General features: G+C 31.4%; 3 protein-coding genes and 2 long non-coding RNA genes across 6 annotated transcripts; 1 reads left to right on the top strand and 4 right to left on the bottom strand.

Moving 5' to 3' along the window:
• Positions 1-2,635: 2,635 nt before the first annotated feature.
• Positions 2,636-5,419, bottom strand: LOC107363738 (uncharacterized). The gene is made up of 3 exons (XR_001568973.3): positions 4,476-5,419; positions 3,887-4,353; positions 2,636-3,427 (listed from the first exon to the last, which is right to left on the bottom strand). It is a non-coding gene; the product is annotated as an uncharacterized LOC107363738 (long non-coding RNA).
• Positions 5,420-5,449: 30 nt separating this feature from the next.
• On the top strand, positions 5,450-9,473 carry LOC107363736 (U-scoloptoxin(18)-Er1a). The gene is made up of 3 exons (XM_015931008.3): positions 5,450-6,015; positions 6,593-6,776; positions 8,198-9,473. The coding sequence occupies exons 1-3, from the start codon at positions 5,788-5,790 to the stop codon at positions 8,233-8,235; spliced, it is 450 nt and encodes a 149-aa protein (XP_015786494.1). The 5' UTR covers positions 5,450-5,787; the 3' UTR covers positions 8,236-9,473.
• LOC107363737 (uncharacterized) lies at positions 6,724-8,062 on the bottom strand. The gene is made up of 4 exons (XR_016199300.1): positions 7,791-8,062; positions 7,569-7,698; positions 7,295-7,447; positions 6,724-6,871 (listed from the first exon to the last, which is right to left on the bottom strand). It is a non-coding gene; the product is annotated as an uncharacterized LOC107363737 (long non-coding RNA).
• Positions 9,474-10,021: 548 nt separating the features above from the next.
• On the bottom strand, positions 10,022-12,698 carry LOC107363768 (sialin). Its single transcript, XM_015931039.3, has 5 exons — positions 12,150-12,698; positions 11,130-11,684; positions 10,783-11,062; positions 10,449-10,690; positions 10,022-10,370 (listed from the first exon to the last, which is right to left on the bottom strand). Exons 1-5 carry the CDS (start codon positions 12,366-12,368, stop codon positions 10,176-10,178), a joined length of 1,491 nt encoding a protein of 496 aa, XP_015786525.2. The 5' UTR covers positions 12,369-12,698; the 3' UTR covers positions 10,022-10,175.
• A 174-nt stretch (positions 12,699-12,872) lies between these two features.
• LOC107363766 (uncharacterized) lies at positions 12,873-18,017 on the bottom strand. 2 transcript variants are annotated; one of them, XM_089268398.1, is made up of 17 exons: positions 17,879-18,017; positions 17,470-17,774; positions 17,008-17,116; positions 16,874-16,944; positions 16,659-16,800; positions 16,381-16,523; positions 16,231-16,324; positions 16,022-16,143; positions 15,801-15,935; positions 15,507-15,743; positions 15,327-15,437; positions 15,175-15,258; positions 14,939-15,086; positions 14,690-14,866; positions 14,491-14,608; positions 13,661-14,427; positions 12,873-13,595 (listed from the first exon to the last, which is right to left on the bottom strand). In XM_089268398.1, exons 3-17 carry the CDS (start codon positions 17,066-17,068, stop codon positions 13,102-13,104), a joined length of 2,904 nt encoding a protein of 967 aa, XP_089124524.1. In that variant the 5' UTR covers positions 17,069-17,116; positions 17,470-17,774; positions 17,879-18,017; the 3' UTR covers positions 12,873-13,101. The 2 variants fall into 2 exon arrangements, with proteins under 2 accessions (XP_089124524.1, XP_025016930.2); XM_025161162.2 differs by lacking the exon at positions 17,008-17,116.
• Between the last annotated feature and the right edge of the window lie 19 nt (positions 18,018-18,036).

Here is an 18,036-nt window from a genome sequence, read left to right on the forward strand (position 1 = left end):
CACTTGCAAGGAGCTTGAAGTAAGCTTGCAGCGATCAACAGGTTATAAAACTTTCTAATTTTGCTGTTCTTTTTCTGCTATTTCACGGTAAATGGCCTAAGGCCTGAGGCTATTTACTTCATTGGTTCATCCACTCATCATCATCATCATAATCATCATTAGACTCACCTTAAATTGAACAGAAATCACATGGGAATACATTTATTATGAGCTAAAGAAACTGAACTTCAGTTTGACAAACCTTAACCTCAACAACAACCACTACAACAGCTATTAATACATTTTTAATTATTGCTAGAGCAGAGCTATTATTGTGAATATCAGATAAACCAGTTAAACCTCTGACAGTAATTTTATTTAAACGAACAATTGATATGGTAAAATATGGTTTGATCAAATCACTTTTTTTGCAAATTTTAACAATCTTAAATTGTTGATTGTGAATGACAACAACCAATAATTGGAAGCAATTAACATCGATCGGCAGCTTGAAGTCCATATTACTACATGTAATAAAATCTAACAATTATTTAACTATTAAAATTGTAAGGCAAAGTTTTTCTCAATTCTGTTATTCTTTGCCTGATAATTTCATCAAAATATGCGTTTTGGTATCCAGTACTTATTGATAATTTAAAGCATTATTAAAGTAATAATATTATCAATAAGTAAAGTATCGATACTTTTACTCACTTTGCCAGAAAAAAATGTCAGCGAAACATCAACAACATTAACATTTTAAGTAAACTTTTTTATGAACTCATCTTGCACTTCTAGTCTTCTTGAATTTAATATTGTTTCATTTTTTATTTCATTACTTGTTTTTTTTTGTTTTTAAACATAATGTCAACTGATTCGTCTCAAGGTTTTTTTAAGTACTCTGGATCAGTCTAGAGCTAGCCAATCATAACTAACTTTGAAATTCATATTACCACAGTTATTGATTAAAAATTTCGGACGACTAAATCGCTTCAAGTAACGATGGCAAGTTTAAAAACATCATTCAATACAGTAGAAGAATTTTGTTTATTAACCATTTCATTTCTTATTTTTAGGATCTTTCAAGAAAACTTTTCAATCGAGGCTTTTAAATCTCGATGCTCAAGCAATGTCACCTATTGATCCTCGAGTTCTAGATTCCATGTTGAAACCATGTTAGGAACTGCATATAAAATTGCTGTTCAAGACCCTAATTATGATCATTCATGGTCGATTTGCTACTGAAGTCGAAATCGATTTTACTGTTGAAAGGTTACGAGATATGAGTACGTTTGTGGGAAATTTTGCAAAAAGACGATACAAATTGACATAAAGTAAATTCAGTGGCGCAACATTAGACTTTCATATCCCATGGTTAAAGTAAATTTAATTACAACTTCAAAAAGTTCAATAAAATTTCTGTAAATACAAATTAATAACTGAAAGTTAGCTTGCAGCGATCAACAGGTTATATAAATCAGTTACCCCTTTTCAGCTAAACCAAGCACACAAGGGATATTAATTTAGAAGGATGAAGCTTTCTTTTCGTGACTGTTAATCTGTGTGAATTACAAGATTATCATTGGCGACCATTGATCCCATCAAACTGTTTAATGATCATGGTTGGTTTGCTAAATTAAGAATAATAGAAAGTTAATGATTGTTGTAAAGGAGAAAGTTGTTTTGAAAATATCAAGCTAATATTATAGTTTGAGGTCATTGTTACCTTATGGTAAAATCAAGTTTTGCCTTCTTTAATAGCAACCTATTATCATTTAATTTTTCGGTATATTTTTAATAGTGCATGTAATGTATTCAGTTAGATACACAGCTTTTATAACTTGTTTCAATAACAATTTTACAGAGAAAACCGTTTACAATTTATAATCATAATCAGGTTTTCTTGGTATCAGATAGTGTTCAGTTTCAGGCTGAGTGAGAGTTGCTTTATAAACCTGATATAATACTTGTACTATCAACACCCTTTGATTGTTCAATACTGTCTATTTTATCAGTTAACCTTTTTGCATTTCATTTGATGGTTAACCATTCAAATTGTTATTTGACTGGAAAGAGTGAAAATTAAGTTACTCAGGTCATCGTACAAAATATTGACTATTATTATGTTAAAACAAGCCCTCTTTTTGAGCCAAAATAATTTTATATATTCAGATGTTTTTTAATCAAGATATTGTTTGAATGAATTGTTGCTGTTGCTATTGAAAATCAACAGTTTAGTGACCCTTAAGTAGATAATAATGATGATGAAAACTTGATTCGATCAACATGGCGCTGACTTTAAGAACCTTAACCTTTTACAATTGTTAATTGTAAATGTTGATCCATTATCATCTGGTTACATTTGATTTAATTTTCGATAACAGCATCACTTGATTGTTATATTTCTGTCCCTGTTGATTGTCAACAATACATTGTCCTTGTAGGTATACAATTAGTTTACATGGATTTCACATGTAAATAAAGATATCTCTTGTCCTGGTGTTCATCTTCAGCTGAATGTTTAATTGTCAATCGAGCTGGAATACGAGTTAAATCAAGTAACCAAAAATCCTTGAGTCTTTCAAATTAATTGCGAAGTAAAAAATAAATTGATGTTTGTCAGTTGATAATAGTTAAAATAAACTCTTCAACCAAATAAAGATGAGACCGCGGCTGTCAGTTATATTTTTGATTCAACGTTTAGAATGCTGGTTTCCAGTTGAACATTATGATGATTGAAATCTGATAATATCACGACAGAATTTGCATGATGGATTCAGGGATTAGAGATGAACAAAAATAACACTTTTGACACTCCTTTGGTAACTTAATCTAATGGCAAGAACGCCATACTGCTGTCTTGATCACACTTTAGGTAAAGGTTACAATTCTGGCAATTAAAGAGCTGCCCTGATAATTTACAATCAATCATTGATAGTAAACTTATCGGGATAAATCAAGATTAAAATTACAGTAACTCCAGGGTTATCCGGGGACATGATTATCGATGCCATCCAATACAATTTGAAAGTCATCTGACCACAACCTTGTAAACATGAATCAGGTGTCGAGTAATTTGTAAACCAATACTTGGACTTCCATTCGAAGTGAATTGAATATTAATTGTCTCGAGTTATACTTTTCCTTAACCAATAAAACAATGATCAGTGGACAATCTTTGAGACCAATAGGATTGTCGATTTAAAATGAAATCAATTGTTCCAGCCAAAGTTGGTTTCTCGTTATTGCAATATTTAATACCAATTCCGAATCATGACCAACAATGCCAACGCTTTCGTAAACACTCACCAAATAAATCGGCCTTCGAGTAGATGAAAAAAATCAAACAAATTATACCTGCTATTTATGCAAAATGTTTGACATAACAGCGATGATATTAATCACATCCAAGAACAATAAAAATCGAGAAAGGTTTGACCTCGAGTTTCTGAAATTAAAAATAGAAGTAAATGAGATATGATTGGATAAAGAAGAATGGTAAATAGTTAATCGTTAATTTATCTGGTCATTGAATTTCAATATCAAGGATAGAGGTTGAATGAAAAAGAATGATGATTGACCGGCAATCCAACTTTTTCTGGTAATTTATTTTCGCTCAACAAGTATATGGCTAATATGTTTAATTTGATTATTGACATTGATATTACCATTAGATTGCGAGTTAACCATCTTAAAAAAGGTAATCGCTTGACTTTCGACTGTAAATCATAATCAATCTAATATATTTGTGCTAAAAGTTAGCAAGGTTTGCTGGAAGCAATTCACAATAAATTTGATTACAGGCTTCATGTAAAAGATCAACTTGGCAGAAGTACAAATCGAAAAATTTAAGACTAATTGTTGTGCGAAAGGAAGAAGAATCAGAAGCTAAACAAATTGTACTTACATGAACTGCAAAATGGTTAGTACCATCAATAAGTAATAACAGGTCCAAATTATAATCTAAGATGATCATGATGCGATTAAAGGTCAACCAGTTTTTGATCCTTCGTTTTATTATTATAATCATTATTCGATTATTTGATTTCTCAATTTTGGCTTCTTTTTGATTCGCAAAATTTTACTTTTTAAGGGTCATTAGTAAACATTATTTGTCCACAATCAAGGCAATGTAATCCTCTTTTGATTCAGATCAAGATGAGCAATGATGCGAATTAATAATATGACCAATGATTTTATCGTATAACGTTTAAAAACAGATTATCCGTTGCATATAAGAATCCTTCTTCAATTGATTTCGACTTCAATTGGTACCAAGATTTAATGATAACAATCAATTAAAGGTTATCAGCTATTGGTTGAACATAAATAATAATCATTTGCATTTGCATCATCAATATTATCATCATCATTCTGAAAGAAATGATAATAATAAAACAGAAAAAAAAGAATGAGTAAATAACAAGTTATTGACGGAAAAGTTTTGACCTGGTCAGGTCAAAAAATTTTATATAATGAGAGTTAAAAAAACTTGCCTAAACTGGACTCCTCATTGTCCAAATGATTTGTTGATTGATAATAATATTCAGTTTGATTTTGTTAAAGTTGCCAGCGTAAATCAAATAACACTTAAGTTAAATTGTTAGTGTTTACCTTTTATTTAACCGCAAACGATGTTTACCTTTGATCCATACTGCTTCTTGAAGATTACTCAGTGCATCATTCAGATCGATAAATTAATATTTTAGTGGACAACCTAATTAAAGTTAATGTAAGGTATTAAAGCATCGTTTCTGTATAGAAAAGGATGAATCTTGGAAAATGGCTGCCAGTTCAACATCAATTCAGCACATAACTGGTGAATGATGCAAACGAAGAATTGTAAAAAGCTTAATTTTATGAGTAAAAGTTATCAAAAATATTATCTAAAAGTTTAACAATCCTCAAGTTAAGCTTGATCAACTTTTCTTGTTATATCAGATCGATCCAAGATAACTAAAGTCAAGCTACATCATTTAATGAAGATCACAAGTTCATTCTTCGACCAGCTTTTGTTTAAAGTGAAGCTTGAGATTAATGAAATATAGTGATGTTTTCATGATATTTAACAGGGACAGGAATAATCGAGCCAGCTTTGTTTCTTCATTGTTTCAGTATTTTTTCATTTTTGATGCTCATTATTAATCGTTATTCTTCTACTCATCGTTACCATCCTGGAAAATGTAAACAATTCAATCGTTAATTGTAAAATTCTCGATGGGTGAGAAGAGAGAGAGACTGGCATATGTGAAACATGGTAAGATTTGAGGAGAAATCCAATCACTCAAGGATGTTGATGGAGCAACGAAGAAGTAAACAGCCGACGGATGAAGATGATAAGATGGTAAAATGAAGAAACCAGAAAAACCAGTATATTCGGTTTCCAGAAAGTGAGAGTTTGAGTGAGAGTTACGTAGTAGACAAGGAAAAGGATAAATATATTGGCTCCTTAAGCTCCATTGGTTATTTTGAACAAGGTTGAATTGAGAGAAACATCAGAAAACACCAAAATAAACAACGAAAAGCTTTTTAAATCAGAGTAATCAGTTGATAAGAAATTAAGTAATCCGGATCATTTTGTAAAGCTGTGTCAAGTTCCAAATTTACAGTTGAAGTGAAAGTTGAAAATTATTCAGTGTTTAACATCTATCTCTTTGGTTTCCAACAATTTGCGAAGCAGCAAAAGAGAAGATTAAATTGTTTTCTTTTTTTGTCAATCCAACGTTCAAACTACAACTTTCTCTCCATTTTTAAACTGCTTAATATCATCCAAGTTTTTATATTTGCTTCTTTTGTTTCAAATCGACAATGAATTCGTCTCTTTTTTCCCTGTTTCTCATGGTTTTGGTAACTCTTCCGTTGATACAAAGTTATTGGGATGTCCATCGAGCTCAACGAACTGAACCAAAAAATCCTTTCCACAAGAAACCTTTAAGATATTTATACAAAAAATCTTATTATATTCCTTCAAATGACGGCATTGATTGGTCCGATCCAGAAATGATGCAACACCCTATGGATGACACACCTAGAAAGGTAAGCTTGAAATAATTAATCATTTGATTTACAGCAATTGACATTCTTGTTTACCTTGTTCAATCAATTGCAAGTGAAAACATGAATGTCTAGAGTGAAGCTTGTGATACAGTTCAATAAATTGAAATCAATATTAAGTATACCACATCATCATCATCATCATCATCACCATCAATTTAGTGGCCTACTTAGTAAATTAGCTACTGACCAAAAAGCTATTGTGTTGAATGGTAAGACAAAATGGCCAACTAATGACCAGACTATAGTTGAACGATATTTCCTTGTTGATGATTTATTAAATTGTAATCATAGTTAAAATAAATCCCGTTTCCGTGATATTGTTTAATGAAACTGAATGATGTTTTACTTTCATTCGTTTTCTTTTTCTTTGCTTCTTTTTAATCTCAATCGATTTCACTCGAATCCAACTGTTTCACTCAGCTTTCATATCAGAAGACTATAAATATATCCTTGTCATTTGGGTTAATTGAAGAAGAAGATGATGATGACGATGTTGGTGATGACAATTGATATCTTGTATGCTAATTATTTCTCCTTTTGATTATTTTTGTATCAGACTCACCGTGGATTGGGAGATATTTGTTCATACAGCAATGATTGTGAATCTGGGTGCTGCTTGTTAAACCGAGAAACAGGAATCCGAAGTTGCCAGAGTCGAGCCCAACGAGGTGAACGATGTACTCTTGCCCAAATTAAGGGCGATCTTTATGTTGATGCTTGTCCTTGTATTTCTGGAAATGGTTAGTATCATCTATAAATCAATGAATAACACACCTTGATTCACTTCCCACGATTATAAACTGAAGCCATCAGAAAAGATGAAAAAAATTGAGTCCTAAGATAGACAAAAGTGAAAAAAATTCAGGTTCACGTGATAATTGAGTGGTGACTAATTTAAATTTCAATTGAGTCACAAGAATTAATGCAACTTCGCAGCAAGTTCCAGTTAATATTTTCTCAGCCCGTAAACATCTATTTCCAGTCAGCAAAAGGTTTACATAAATGGATGCAGTGAGTTAATATGCATTAATTTAGAATTAGGAAATTAATGAAATCGATTTTCATCGGTTATATTATTGCACTTGTACATAAACTGTTAATTTAGGAATCGATCCAAATTAGCATTGGATAGCTAACTGACTATCTCAGACAGAAATACTCGTACTTTGAAATTGGGACAATATATTAGTTGATGAAAACTGTAAATTCAATGCTTCTAAACTCTTGGAAAATAGAGAAAAGATTATAATTGATTTACTCTCAATAACTTTAAACTTGGTTACCCATTCCATTGAAACAAGCAATTGGTAATTTGAGTGAGTTTGATCGAATGAAATCATTTAAATGAGAACAAGCCTTATAACGAGTACACAACGAGATTGCTGACCAAGATTTGTTTTCCATTATTGAGCTGGAAGAAAGAAATGTTGCTCTGAATTAGAATTATTAAAGCAGCTTATAGAATCAAATTTTTGATAACGTCTGGAGTTGATGAGACTACCGGTTAATTTGGTTATAAAATTGGAGCTTACATATAAATTAAATTTGGACATGAAGATTTCGTTATGTTTAAGCTCATTGTCCTCCTGTTAAAGATGAAAATGGTATAAACAAGGTTGAAACGTTTTGTGAAATCCTGCACGGCCATTGACAAAAAAATAGCTAATAGTGAAAATAAGAAAAGATAAGAAGGAAACGGACAAAATTAGAAGGCCATTAATGGTAAAATTAAAAGGAGAATTCAGAAAACTTACACTTGAAAAACAATCTTGTTGAAACGATTTGGTGTGATTGCCAGATTTTAACAAGATTCAATTGCTGTGGGTCTGTTGATTCTGTAGGTTGATGATATCATTGGTTAGAGCTGTATAATACTTATCGAAAGCCCACTCAATGTAAACAGTCTATTTCACCATGAAACAAAAAGTAAATTTGATTAAAAAATAATTATATTAACTGCCAGACAGAAAGATAACAAAATCAGAAGTAAAGGCTTTGTGTCAGAAGGTAAATTTATTTGCCGGTCATTTATAGTTGCTAAGTTACAGGAATATTAAACAAAATGCTGAAAATTGTGGGCCTCAATTTGTGGGAACAAGTGCAATCATCTGTTCAAGTATTTTAATCCATTGAAAATTAATTTAATTTGTCTTTTTTTCAGATTACTGTGAATATCCATCAAGCATTTGTCGTAAATAAGCTGGACTAAAGAGTAACAATCTAATTTTTTTGCTGTTAAATTTGTTATTATGAACATACGTAAACAAAAAATGGGTACCTCGGATGATGGGCAGTTAACAAGCTGACAATAACAATCTACAAAAATCTAAAGCAAAATCTCAAGCCTGGATGGATTCCTGAATCAAACAATTTTGTTCATCTTCTCCATTTCTTCTCTAATCAAAGACCACCAAAATTTATGCAACATTAAGTATTATTGATTGCAAATTATAAGCCAAGTCCCTAAATGGCTTATCCATCCCATCTACGATCTGTTTGAAAGGATTCCAAGCATCTATAATTTTTTTATGGGGCAGAAATGAAGCTAAATGTTTACTGAAGTACCCATCATCATCATCACCTTATCCATCATCACTACATCATTATATATTCGTTTTTTAACTATAAATATAAGAGAAAAGTATCTAATATAAATAACTGGAATGAAAGAAGTCACCTATCATCAACCATCTGATTCATTCCTTTTATCATTTTGTCCACCATCAGCCAAAATCTTCTCTTTTCTACTCACTTATTGGATGAGAATTTAGTTAATCATGTATTTACACTCTTTTTATAGTATATATCCTTTAACACCCTCATTCCACTCGTTTTACTCAATTTTTTCAAGTCTGCTGAGAGCTTCATCTTGCAATTGAGATATTCTGATTTCTTCTCGCATTTCTTGGTTCTTCTATCTTCGAGAGAAAAGTTTAAACCATCATTCAGCTCATTTCCTTGCTAAACCAGCCATGACCTGGATTATTCTGTTCAACGTCTCCGTTATCTCACCACAAACAGCGTGTTACATCACCAGCCAAATAATGACAACAAAAACAATATCAACTCTCCAACATCAACACAATTATCAATTGTTATGAAGACTAGAGAACGTTTTTTCCCTTTGTTTCATCATTAAAGCCTTAACTTAGCTTTTGTAGGATTCCACTTTACAGTCTCCTTCGATCCTTGCCTCTTCCACTCTTTGACATATTACATTTTTATTATTATCACCTCTTAAGAAACATTACTGTTAGCAGCAGCAACTATTGAGTACTTTTAAGAGTGATTGCTAAAATACTTAAATTTCAACCTGCTTGGTTAACAAATGAAGAAGAATGAGAAAAGATGAGAAATCTGATTCGTCTTGTAATACATCAAAACCTTTCTACGAAAGAAAAACAATTTTGTAAATAAAGTAATATTTTTTTGATTTATTTTATCATTCATTCATAGATAAATACATTGTATTATATTTATAAGAAATTCATTTTCACCTCGATTCCACAGTAAAAGAGTTTAAATTACGCCAGGTTATGAGTGATTTTACTAGCACTTGAATCTGGAATGATGCACAAGGATCAACTTTACGAGTTTTGTTTTAACCTTTTGATGAATTTTAAAATGATGTCGAGGCCATAAGATGAAAATCCAATGTGATCAAGGCTATCAAATCGGTACTGTAACTATGACACGTTATGAATTCCTGTTCCTTTATTGCTTTATCTGAACCGAACTGAAAGAGCTTCTAACTTCGTAAAGTCTTGCACTTTATTAGCGACCTCTAGAAAAAGGATCATCAAATATCTTAAGGCTGTTTTATTTGATTATTTTGAAGATTAAATAAACTTATAATATAATATTGAACATCCAACATAACAGTTAAACTGGATTAGATGATGAATTATTAGGAATTACATAATTTGTACTCAAAACAATGGAACGATAAAGATTTTGGAAATGCTGGGAAAATAAGGAATCTGGATAAAATTTAAAAATAATTTATTGATTTAAAAGTTACATAAATTAGAATAGAGTCTGATTTTAAATGCATTTGTCACAATCTGTACCAAATTTAACTGAATAAGACATACAAAATGTCAATAACTATGGACTAGACCATTTGTTGAAATGATTTTTTAGTCAAGATTTTTTGAAATTATTTTGATTGGTTGAGATTCTATCAGTTCTGTTTCTTTTACTTGATCATCTTTCTCATGATCTCCCCATGGTTGAGGATCGGTTGTAGCAAATAAATTAAAAAATATTAATGCAATGACTTGAAAACCAGCCATTAATTTGAATGAAAAAGTCCATTTGCTCACAGACTCAGGCTGCAAATAAAAAGATACACAACAAAATCTTAGATTAATGTCTTCACTTAACGAGACCAGTATTCATCTAGTACTCACTTCATCTCCAAGAATAACTCCAATAATTGCTGGTGCCATGAAGCCAGAAGCACAAGCTAAAGTATTAGCAAAACCAAATGTGGTTCCAATAAGATTGGGTGCCATTTCTGGTATTGTGGGTATATTGCCTCCAACACATAAACCAAAAGAAAACATTGAAAGTATCAAACAGATGACAATGAGATTGGGTTGATCACCTAAATAACTGATTGCCAATAAGCTAAGACCGATCCCAGTAAGGCCTGAAAATGGCAACAAAGTAAAGTGTAGTTAGCTGTTTAAAATTTCAATAATTCAACAAGTTACTCTTCGTGAAAATTAAATTCAGACTTACCAGCGGATTCAAAAAGTTTTCTTGTTATCGTCCTGGATAACCAACCTTTTGTAATTATTAATTTAGCTAATGGTCCACTCGTTAATTCGGATGATATAACAGCAAGATAAAAGCTCGCATTAATCAGTCCATTGCTTTCAAGCTTAAAATGGAGAACTGATTCGAGGTAAACTGGAATTTTAGTGTTGATAGCGTTATAAACCAAATTATTGATACCTTTGCTTATAACAACTGACCAAAGTGGTAATGAGGTTAATATTTTCAACCAAGGTGTTGATTTCTGCCATTAGATGATAATCAAGTTATAAGATATGAATTTGTTTTGAGTATCTTTTCATTGTTCATACCTTTACTCTTGTTGGCTCTAGTTTATTGACCACAATCACGGCAAGTTGCTTTTTTTCAAAATCAGAAACAAATCGGTTAGATTGGGGTTCACGAGTAACAGAGATTATCCAAACCAGTGTAAACATCAAATTGAGGATTCCAATTATATAAAAAGCTGCAGGCCAACCGCCCCATAGGTTACGTTTACTTATCCAAGCAGTGAAAGACATTGATAGACCTGTACCAAAGTCACATCCAGTTTCAAGTAAACCTTGAGCCCACGAGAGTTCAGTTGTTGAAAACCATCGATCAACCAGACTGTACAAGGTTGGAAAAGTAGTTCCATGAACCAATCCAAGAACCATTCGGACGATAACCAAACACGTTAGACTGGTTTTAGCTGCCAATGGAGTGATAAAGGTACACAAACTGGCAAGAAATTGGGAAAGGGCCAAAAGACGAACATTGTTGAATTTATCAGTCATTGAACCAGCAATAATTTGAACAGCAGCATAAGTATAATAATAAGCACCAAGAGCCATTCCTTGATCATTCTGGTCCCAATTGAAATTAATCTGAGGAAACAATAACAAACCCAAAACCAGAAATTACTAAATGTAAACCAGAATGTAAAACGCTAACAGACTTGATCTATTGAATATTTACAAACACCGCTTTATAATTATCTATCATTGTATTGATATTCAATCAATAAAATGGGTTCATCAATTATAATCATTATTTTGATTCAAGTGGTTATATTAATAAACCTTGTATTACTATGTACATTGTAATGTAGCTGGCTATTGTGAAAGCCACTTGAGACTAAACTTTTTATAATGTATTAGAACGATGTAAATTATCCGAAATTATCTTGATTGTTCTGAATTATTGTTGAGCTAAATCTTCAAGGCTGCTTCAGCATATTAATAGCGTCATAATTGTTCATTTTATTTGCTTTGAAAATATCAAAAACACACAAATCGGTCAAGTTGGAAGCTGTAAGAAATGAAACTGTGAATGGTTGCTGATTAACTTACCCTGGTTGACTGCGGGTCTAAATAATTAGTGAGATTATTATTTGCCTCCTCTCTAGTGCCTACCATAGCAAGTATGGCAACATTAAGTACACAACGCGAACTAAATTCAATGGCCGTAGCCATGAAAACAAGAAACATCACAAAATATCTGAAAGGAAATAAAGGTTCCTTTAGTTTTCCGTGGTAATCTGGACAGATTTGGTTCATATGATTTGCCATATTTTAGTGATTGATTGAAATTTAATAAAAAGCTTTTCTAACAAAAAAGTTGAACAATATAAAATTAAACTGAAGAGTTAGAATAATGAAATTAATAGTAGAATTGTGAAGTGATAAAAATGTCAATAATTAAGGGAAAAAAGGATAACTTTCATAGTAAACACTGAAAACAACAATAAAGAATTTAATCATTTGTCTAGTTGAAGTGATTAAAAAGTGTCTACTTGAATGAATAACGAGTGAAACTTGATACGAAATAATTGATTATACTAATTGATAGTAATAATAACATTGATAAACCAGCATAAGAAACATCATGTTCATCAAATGGATGTCATGTGAAAAGGTAATAGGATAATAGAGTTGTCGAGTAATACATGTAAAGGGTCTTAAAAATGTATCACTCATTTGATCGACCCAAGATTGTTATTCAATATGATATAATCTAGCAAATTAAATTATAAATAGGTGCTTTGTAAGGGCTTTTACTTTGACATCAGTTGGTTATTTAATAATCATTGGATAACCGTTTATTAAATAGACATAAGTTAATCATTATACAATATACTCAATCATGTTGAAAACTTTGGACATCTAAACAATCTAATTAAGTGTATAAAAGTGTTGCCTTATAAGGCGCTAACATAACTATAAGCTTGTTTTGGAAACCGTTTCATTATCACAGTAGAACAGAATTCAATTTAGGAATAGAAATTAAATTAAATTTTTATGATCAGATAGTAGTCTCGCCTGTTTCGTCTAACTCGTCGACTTGACGATCCCAGGAAAAATCTCGTTTTTTGTTCAAATAAATAAACGACTTTACTTGGCCAACAATTAATGGTGAGACCAAACCGAGCACGAGTCCAGCAAATGCAAAGAAAAACGCTAAACTTGCGATTTTGACACCACTGCTATTGTGTTTTCGCAAACTTGTATGAGACTCGCCATTAATTGATTGTTCAGATATCAATTTATAATTTCGACAGTTACTGGAATTGGTGGTTTGAACATTTTCATCATGAACAGTGTATGCTGATAAAAAGCATGAAGAGGCTGACGACTTTGATTTAGGACAAAAATTGAACGATTTACATCTTTCGTTGCCATTATTTTCCCATCCTGAGCATAATGATGCACACTGATCAATGTTCAAGTCTAGTTCAATGTGATTTGTATTCATTATTACAGTTGGTCCACTAATTTGATAATTGTTTATTTTTTTCGCTGTTGAAAAAGAAAATAAATTTTCGAATTAGGTTAAACGAAAAACTCTATGAATCACAACTTACGAATATAAATGTCACATTCGTTTGAGCTTTCAGTCAATTGTTGCGAGTAATAACTCGAAAAATAACACAATCCTTGGGTCTCACAGAATTGGTAAGAATAGCATTCCAATCCATTTTCAATGCAAGATTTAGCACAATCATCATTTTTGGTCAAAGAAATCGGATGACTTTTGATATTTTTGAATCTTTTTGACTTGATTTGATGATATTTGGTCTCATATTTGGCATAATACGTATTACAGGATGCTTCTGAGTCAAATTTAGCGTCTTTGTAACCTTCACTGGATAAAATACATTTTACTTGATTAGCAGTTTGGCAATATGAAAATGAAGAGCATTGTGAATTGTATTCCGAAGTACAGGATCGATAGCAATCTCCAAAATTTTTAACATTTCTAGCCAACAATGCATTATCACTATCAATTGATAATATCCTATTCAAATATGGACCTTTAAACTGCTTCTCGCTTTTATAAGAAGTTTTCAATGAGGATGAAGAATCCACAATATCATTAACTTTGTAGTGTGCATATTTTTCATGGTAACAGTTTTCACAGGGAATTGTTAGAATTGAACCAACTGTCGAATGTAATAAATAATCGTGGATTGAATCTAAACTTATTTGTTGTCCTAATTGACGCAATTTTCCCATTTGCGACTCTATTGTGAGACACAAAGCTCCAGATTGGTGGTCATCAATTAAATGGTGGGCATCCGAATAACTTTCACAAATAATATCCTTTTTGTGGTCACAATAGACAACCGTTCTGTAAATGATGGTTAATTTAAATAAATGAGAAGTGAGATTTGAATATTGGTAATTTAACTACCTGATATTTTCGTTTAGCAGTGATTGAATTTGTACACATTTTTCTAAAGTTGCGACTGTAACAGCTGTAGCGGTAATTTTACTGATATCCAATCGTCTAATGTTGACTTCAAAAATATCTGTGAAATGTAATTATCACTCAAAATTAATAAAAGTGCAATAAATTAGCGGATTTTAGTGTTATGAGTAAACTACTCTACCGTCAACTTTAGGTGCTTCGGAAAATGTAACCGTTACCAAAATCTGATCCAACTTAGCCTCCAAATCAACATTTTCAATACGAAGGGGTGATATATTGCCATTCTTCGTAATTTCATCCAACAAATGGTCTTTGATCTTCTCAACATAATCTTCCACGTGCTGAAATCCCTTGACATCTAACCAAAACAAAATTAAACGGAATTATGGGGTATATTCAATATAAGTTCATGTAATTATTATATGCATACCAATACTAATAAGCTGAAAAGTTAGATCCAATGTTTCCGCCGAATAACATTCCTTCAATTGTAAAATCTGACGAGCATCAGCTTCCACGAAATCATTTTGATAAATGTGAATTTCCCGGTTAATGTTAGTTTCTAAATTGAATAGATTCTGCGAAAAATTCAAAATTAGATCCAGATTAAATGCGTTAAATCAGTCCAGTTTAAGTTAATGATGCTAAGTTGACGTTACTGCGTACCTTTGAATCTTTCAGATATCCTTTTACTGACACTGATAATGGTATAAAATTTTGATCATCAAGCACAAATCCTGTAAAATCAAACTATTAAATATGAAAAAGAAACAATTAATCATAAACAATATTATTCTTTGAGTAATTTTCGCACTAACCGATTTTCCCATGTAAATTGTCACTACCAGTTTATCGTACTGTTTGTTTCGGTACGTAATATTATATTCAACTGATTCCCATGCACTAGCTAAACGTCCTGATTGCAGGTTCTGTTAAAAATTAGATACAAAACCATGAGTTCAGATTTGCCTTAATAAGGATTGTTATACTTTACTAACATAGTCCAGTTCTCCAAGATATCGAACTGGTTTGTTCATATCGAAAATTTGAAGTAGATCAAGTTGATTTTTATTGTCCAATCCAGGAGCATGCAAATCAATCTCTTTCAATTGACAGGTTTTATTGTCGGTTGAACTGTATGATACACCAATATTGTAATCATAGAGAAGTGTTATATAGTTTTGACCGTCATATTTAGTCATTCGAACAATCTTTGCCAAGTCATCAACGTAAATCTGCTTTAAACATGAATGAATTAAATTTCAGCTCATTTTTAGAAAATTGAATCTTGCCTCTGAATTTGTCATTGTTGAATTAGTTGACTCTGTTACTCTTTCATTGATTATCATGTGCATCCGATGTGTATCCAATTTGGGGAAAGCCTTATTTATCTCCATGTAAAATGGACATCCAATACCCGGAGTTACCTAAAATCAAAAGGTGATAATAAATGCAATAAAAGTAATGTTTAAAAGCCGTGAAGATGATTAATGATATGAGAATATTGAAATACCTGAGTTTTTATATGATGGTTATCATCTGAAATGGTTTGTAAGAGTATATCTAAATGCAGGTTGTAATCATTGAATTCAATCCGGCTAGGCTCGAGTAAGCCTTCTTCAGATTCTTGATTCACTGTTATTATCGAGATGGAAAATAATTTACATTATATTGTTATATAATATTATATAATATTACAAATAGTCACGTTAATTTTCTTACATTTATGATAGATTGTGATTTTTAATTTAGGTGAAATTTCCCTTGAAAGGCTTTCCATATCAACTCCCCTGATTTTCATTGTTGGGCCTTTTATCTGTAAAATGAAGGTTTTAGCAAAATTCTTTGCAATCTCATGGAATCTTGACTCACGTAGCTATGAACATCACTTTGAAGTCGATACACAATTGAAGGTCCAAGGAGCAAAATCATGTTTGTCAAAGAGCTGGTAACTCCAGGTAACATTTTATCCCAATGTTCATAACCATCATATGTGTACTCTTCACATTCGTTGTCTAGAAAGCAAAGAAAATATCGTTTCAATGCCGGACTTTGTATTGAAAAACTGGAACTCCAAGTAAACTTGAAATACTGAGTCAAAAATTTTGTATTTCTTTTTTCTCTCTGAATTAATAACGAACTAAACTCACCATAAATAACTAATCTCTTATTGTCATGTTTCTTGTTGTAAAAAATGGTGTAAGAGTAATCATCGGAATTGATTTCGATCTTTCCATGTATTGAGTAGGCAGCTGATAAATACTCTTTTATGAACCATGATTTACTGGATACCTACAAAAATCAGGCAGAATTGATGACATTTTCAAACTAAATTCGAATCAATAATTTTGTAAACATGGCTTACCTTATCAACCAGAGTTGCATGAAGAATCACATTTTCATCTGAGACTCGTAAAGGCAGATTGATAAGCGAAGCTGGAGAAGGAATATAAAAATAAAGTTAGAGTTAGTCGAAACTAGTACATTGAACCAAGTTACCTGTACAGTTTAATTTATTAAAAGATGAACACAATATCAAAAATAACACTAAAATTTTCATTTTAAGATCACTTGCGGTTTTTTTGTCTAACAAGTAAGTATTTGAAAGCTATCAAAGTAACAATATTAATTCAAGTTAAAAATATTAAAATAAGTTTACACGAAATTGAACATTATTTGTGGAGAAATAAATACAAAATACAATTCAAATAGACACAAATGAGCATCTAAATCTGGAAATTAAATGAAAAATTTTATACACGCCTCAGAATAATAAAACAGTAGTTAATTTACCGTTTGTGTTAGTAGCATATCTTGATTTGGTGTAACTAAAGAGCGGTTTGAGGACAAGCTGATATCAATAATTTCAATTTTTTACCATTTTTATTGAAATTATGATCATGTCAGCTCATTTGATAGACAAATATTACATTGAGAATAATGATAATAAAGTTCGCTTACCTGAGTCACTATAACAGTTCTTTAAATCATATGAAACATTTTGTAGTCAGAAAATTTTCCTGAAATTGACATGAAATTATTTCTCGCACCGATTCCTTATGGAAGTCATATTTGTTATAGAAATCAATTTCAACTGGAATTTTGAATCTTAAAATTTCCTTGCTATTAATATTTTAAAGAAAATTATGTTCTAACTGGTCAGTATGGATTAATTGCTTGAATTCCAGTCCAATTGGCAGCTTAAAAATATCTTGTGTTCCACATTTGGTCAAAATGCGCCAATTTTTGTAACTTACCGGCTTAGGCTAGAATGTTCATGAGATGACAAAAATTAGAAATAAGAATGAGTTATTAATAATTTCAATTTGTATGTTAAAAGATTTATATCTAAAGTTGTGAGTTGACTCACCTTTTAGATTAAGCTTATCATAGATATAAGATAAAAAGCTGGTTGAAAGATAATCAGGGGCAGAAAATCAGAGCTTATATCCATTGTTCGATGAATAAGCTAAGATTAGGAAGATTGCAGTTGAAAACTACATTGCAAGTGATACGAAAAGTTAGATA

Source organism: Tetranychus urticae, chromosome 2 (genome assembly GCF_039701765.1).
Source record: "Tetranychus urticae isolate SD_2017Ah chromosome 2, NJAU_TeUrti_SD_1.0, whole genome shotgun sequence".
Classification (NCBI taxonomy): Eukaryota; Metazoa; Arthropoda; class Arachnida; order Trombidiformes; family Tetranychidae; genus Tetranychus; species Tetranychus urticae.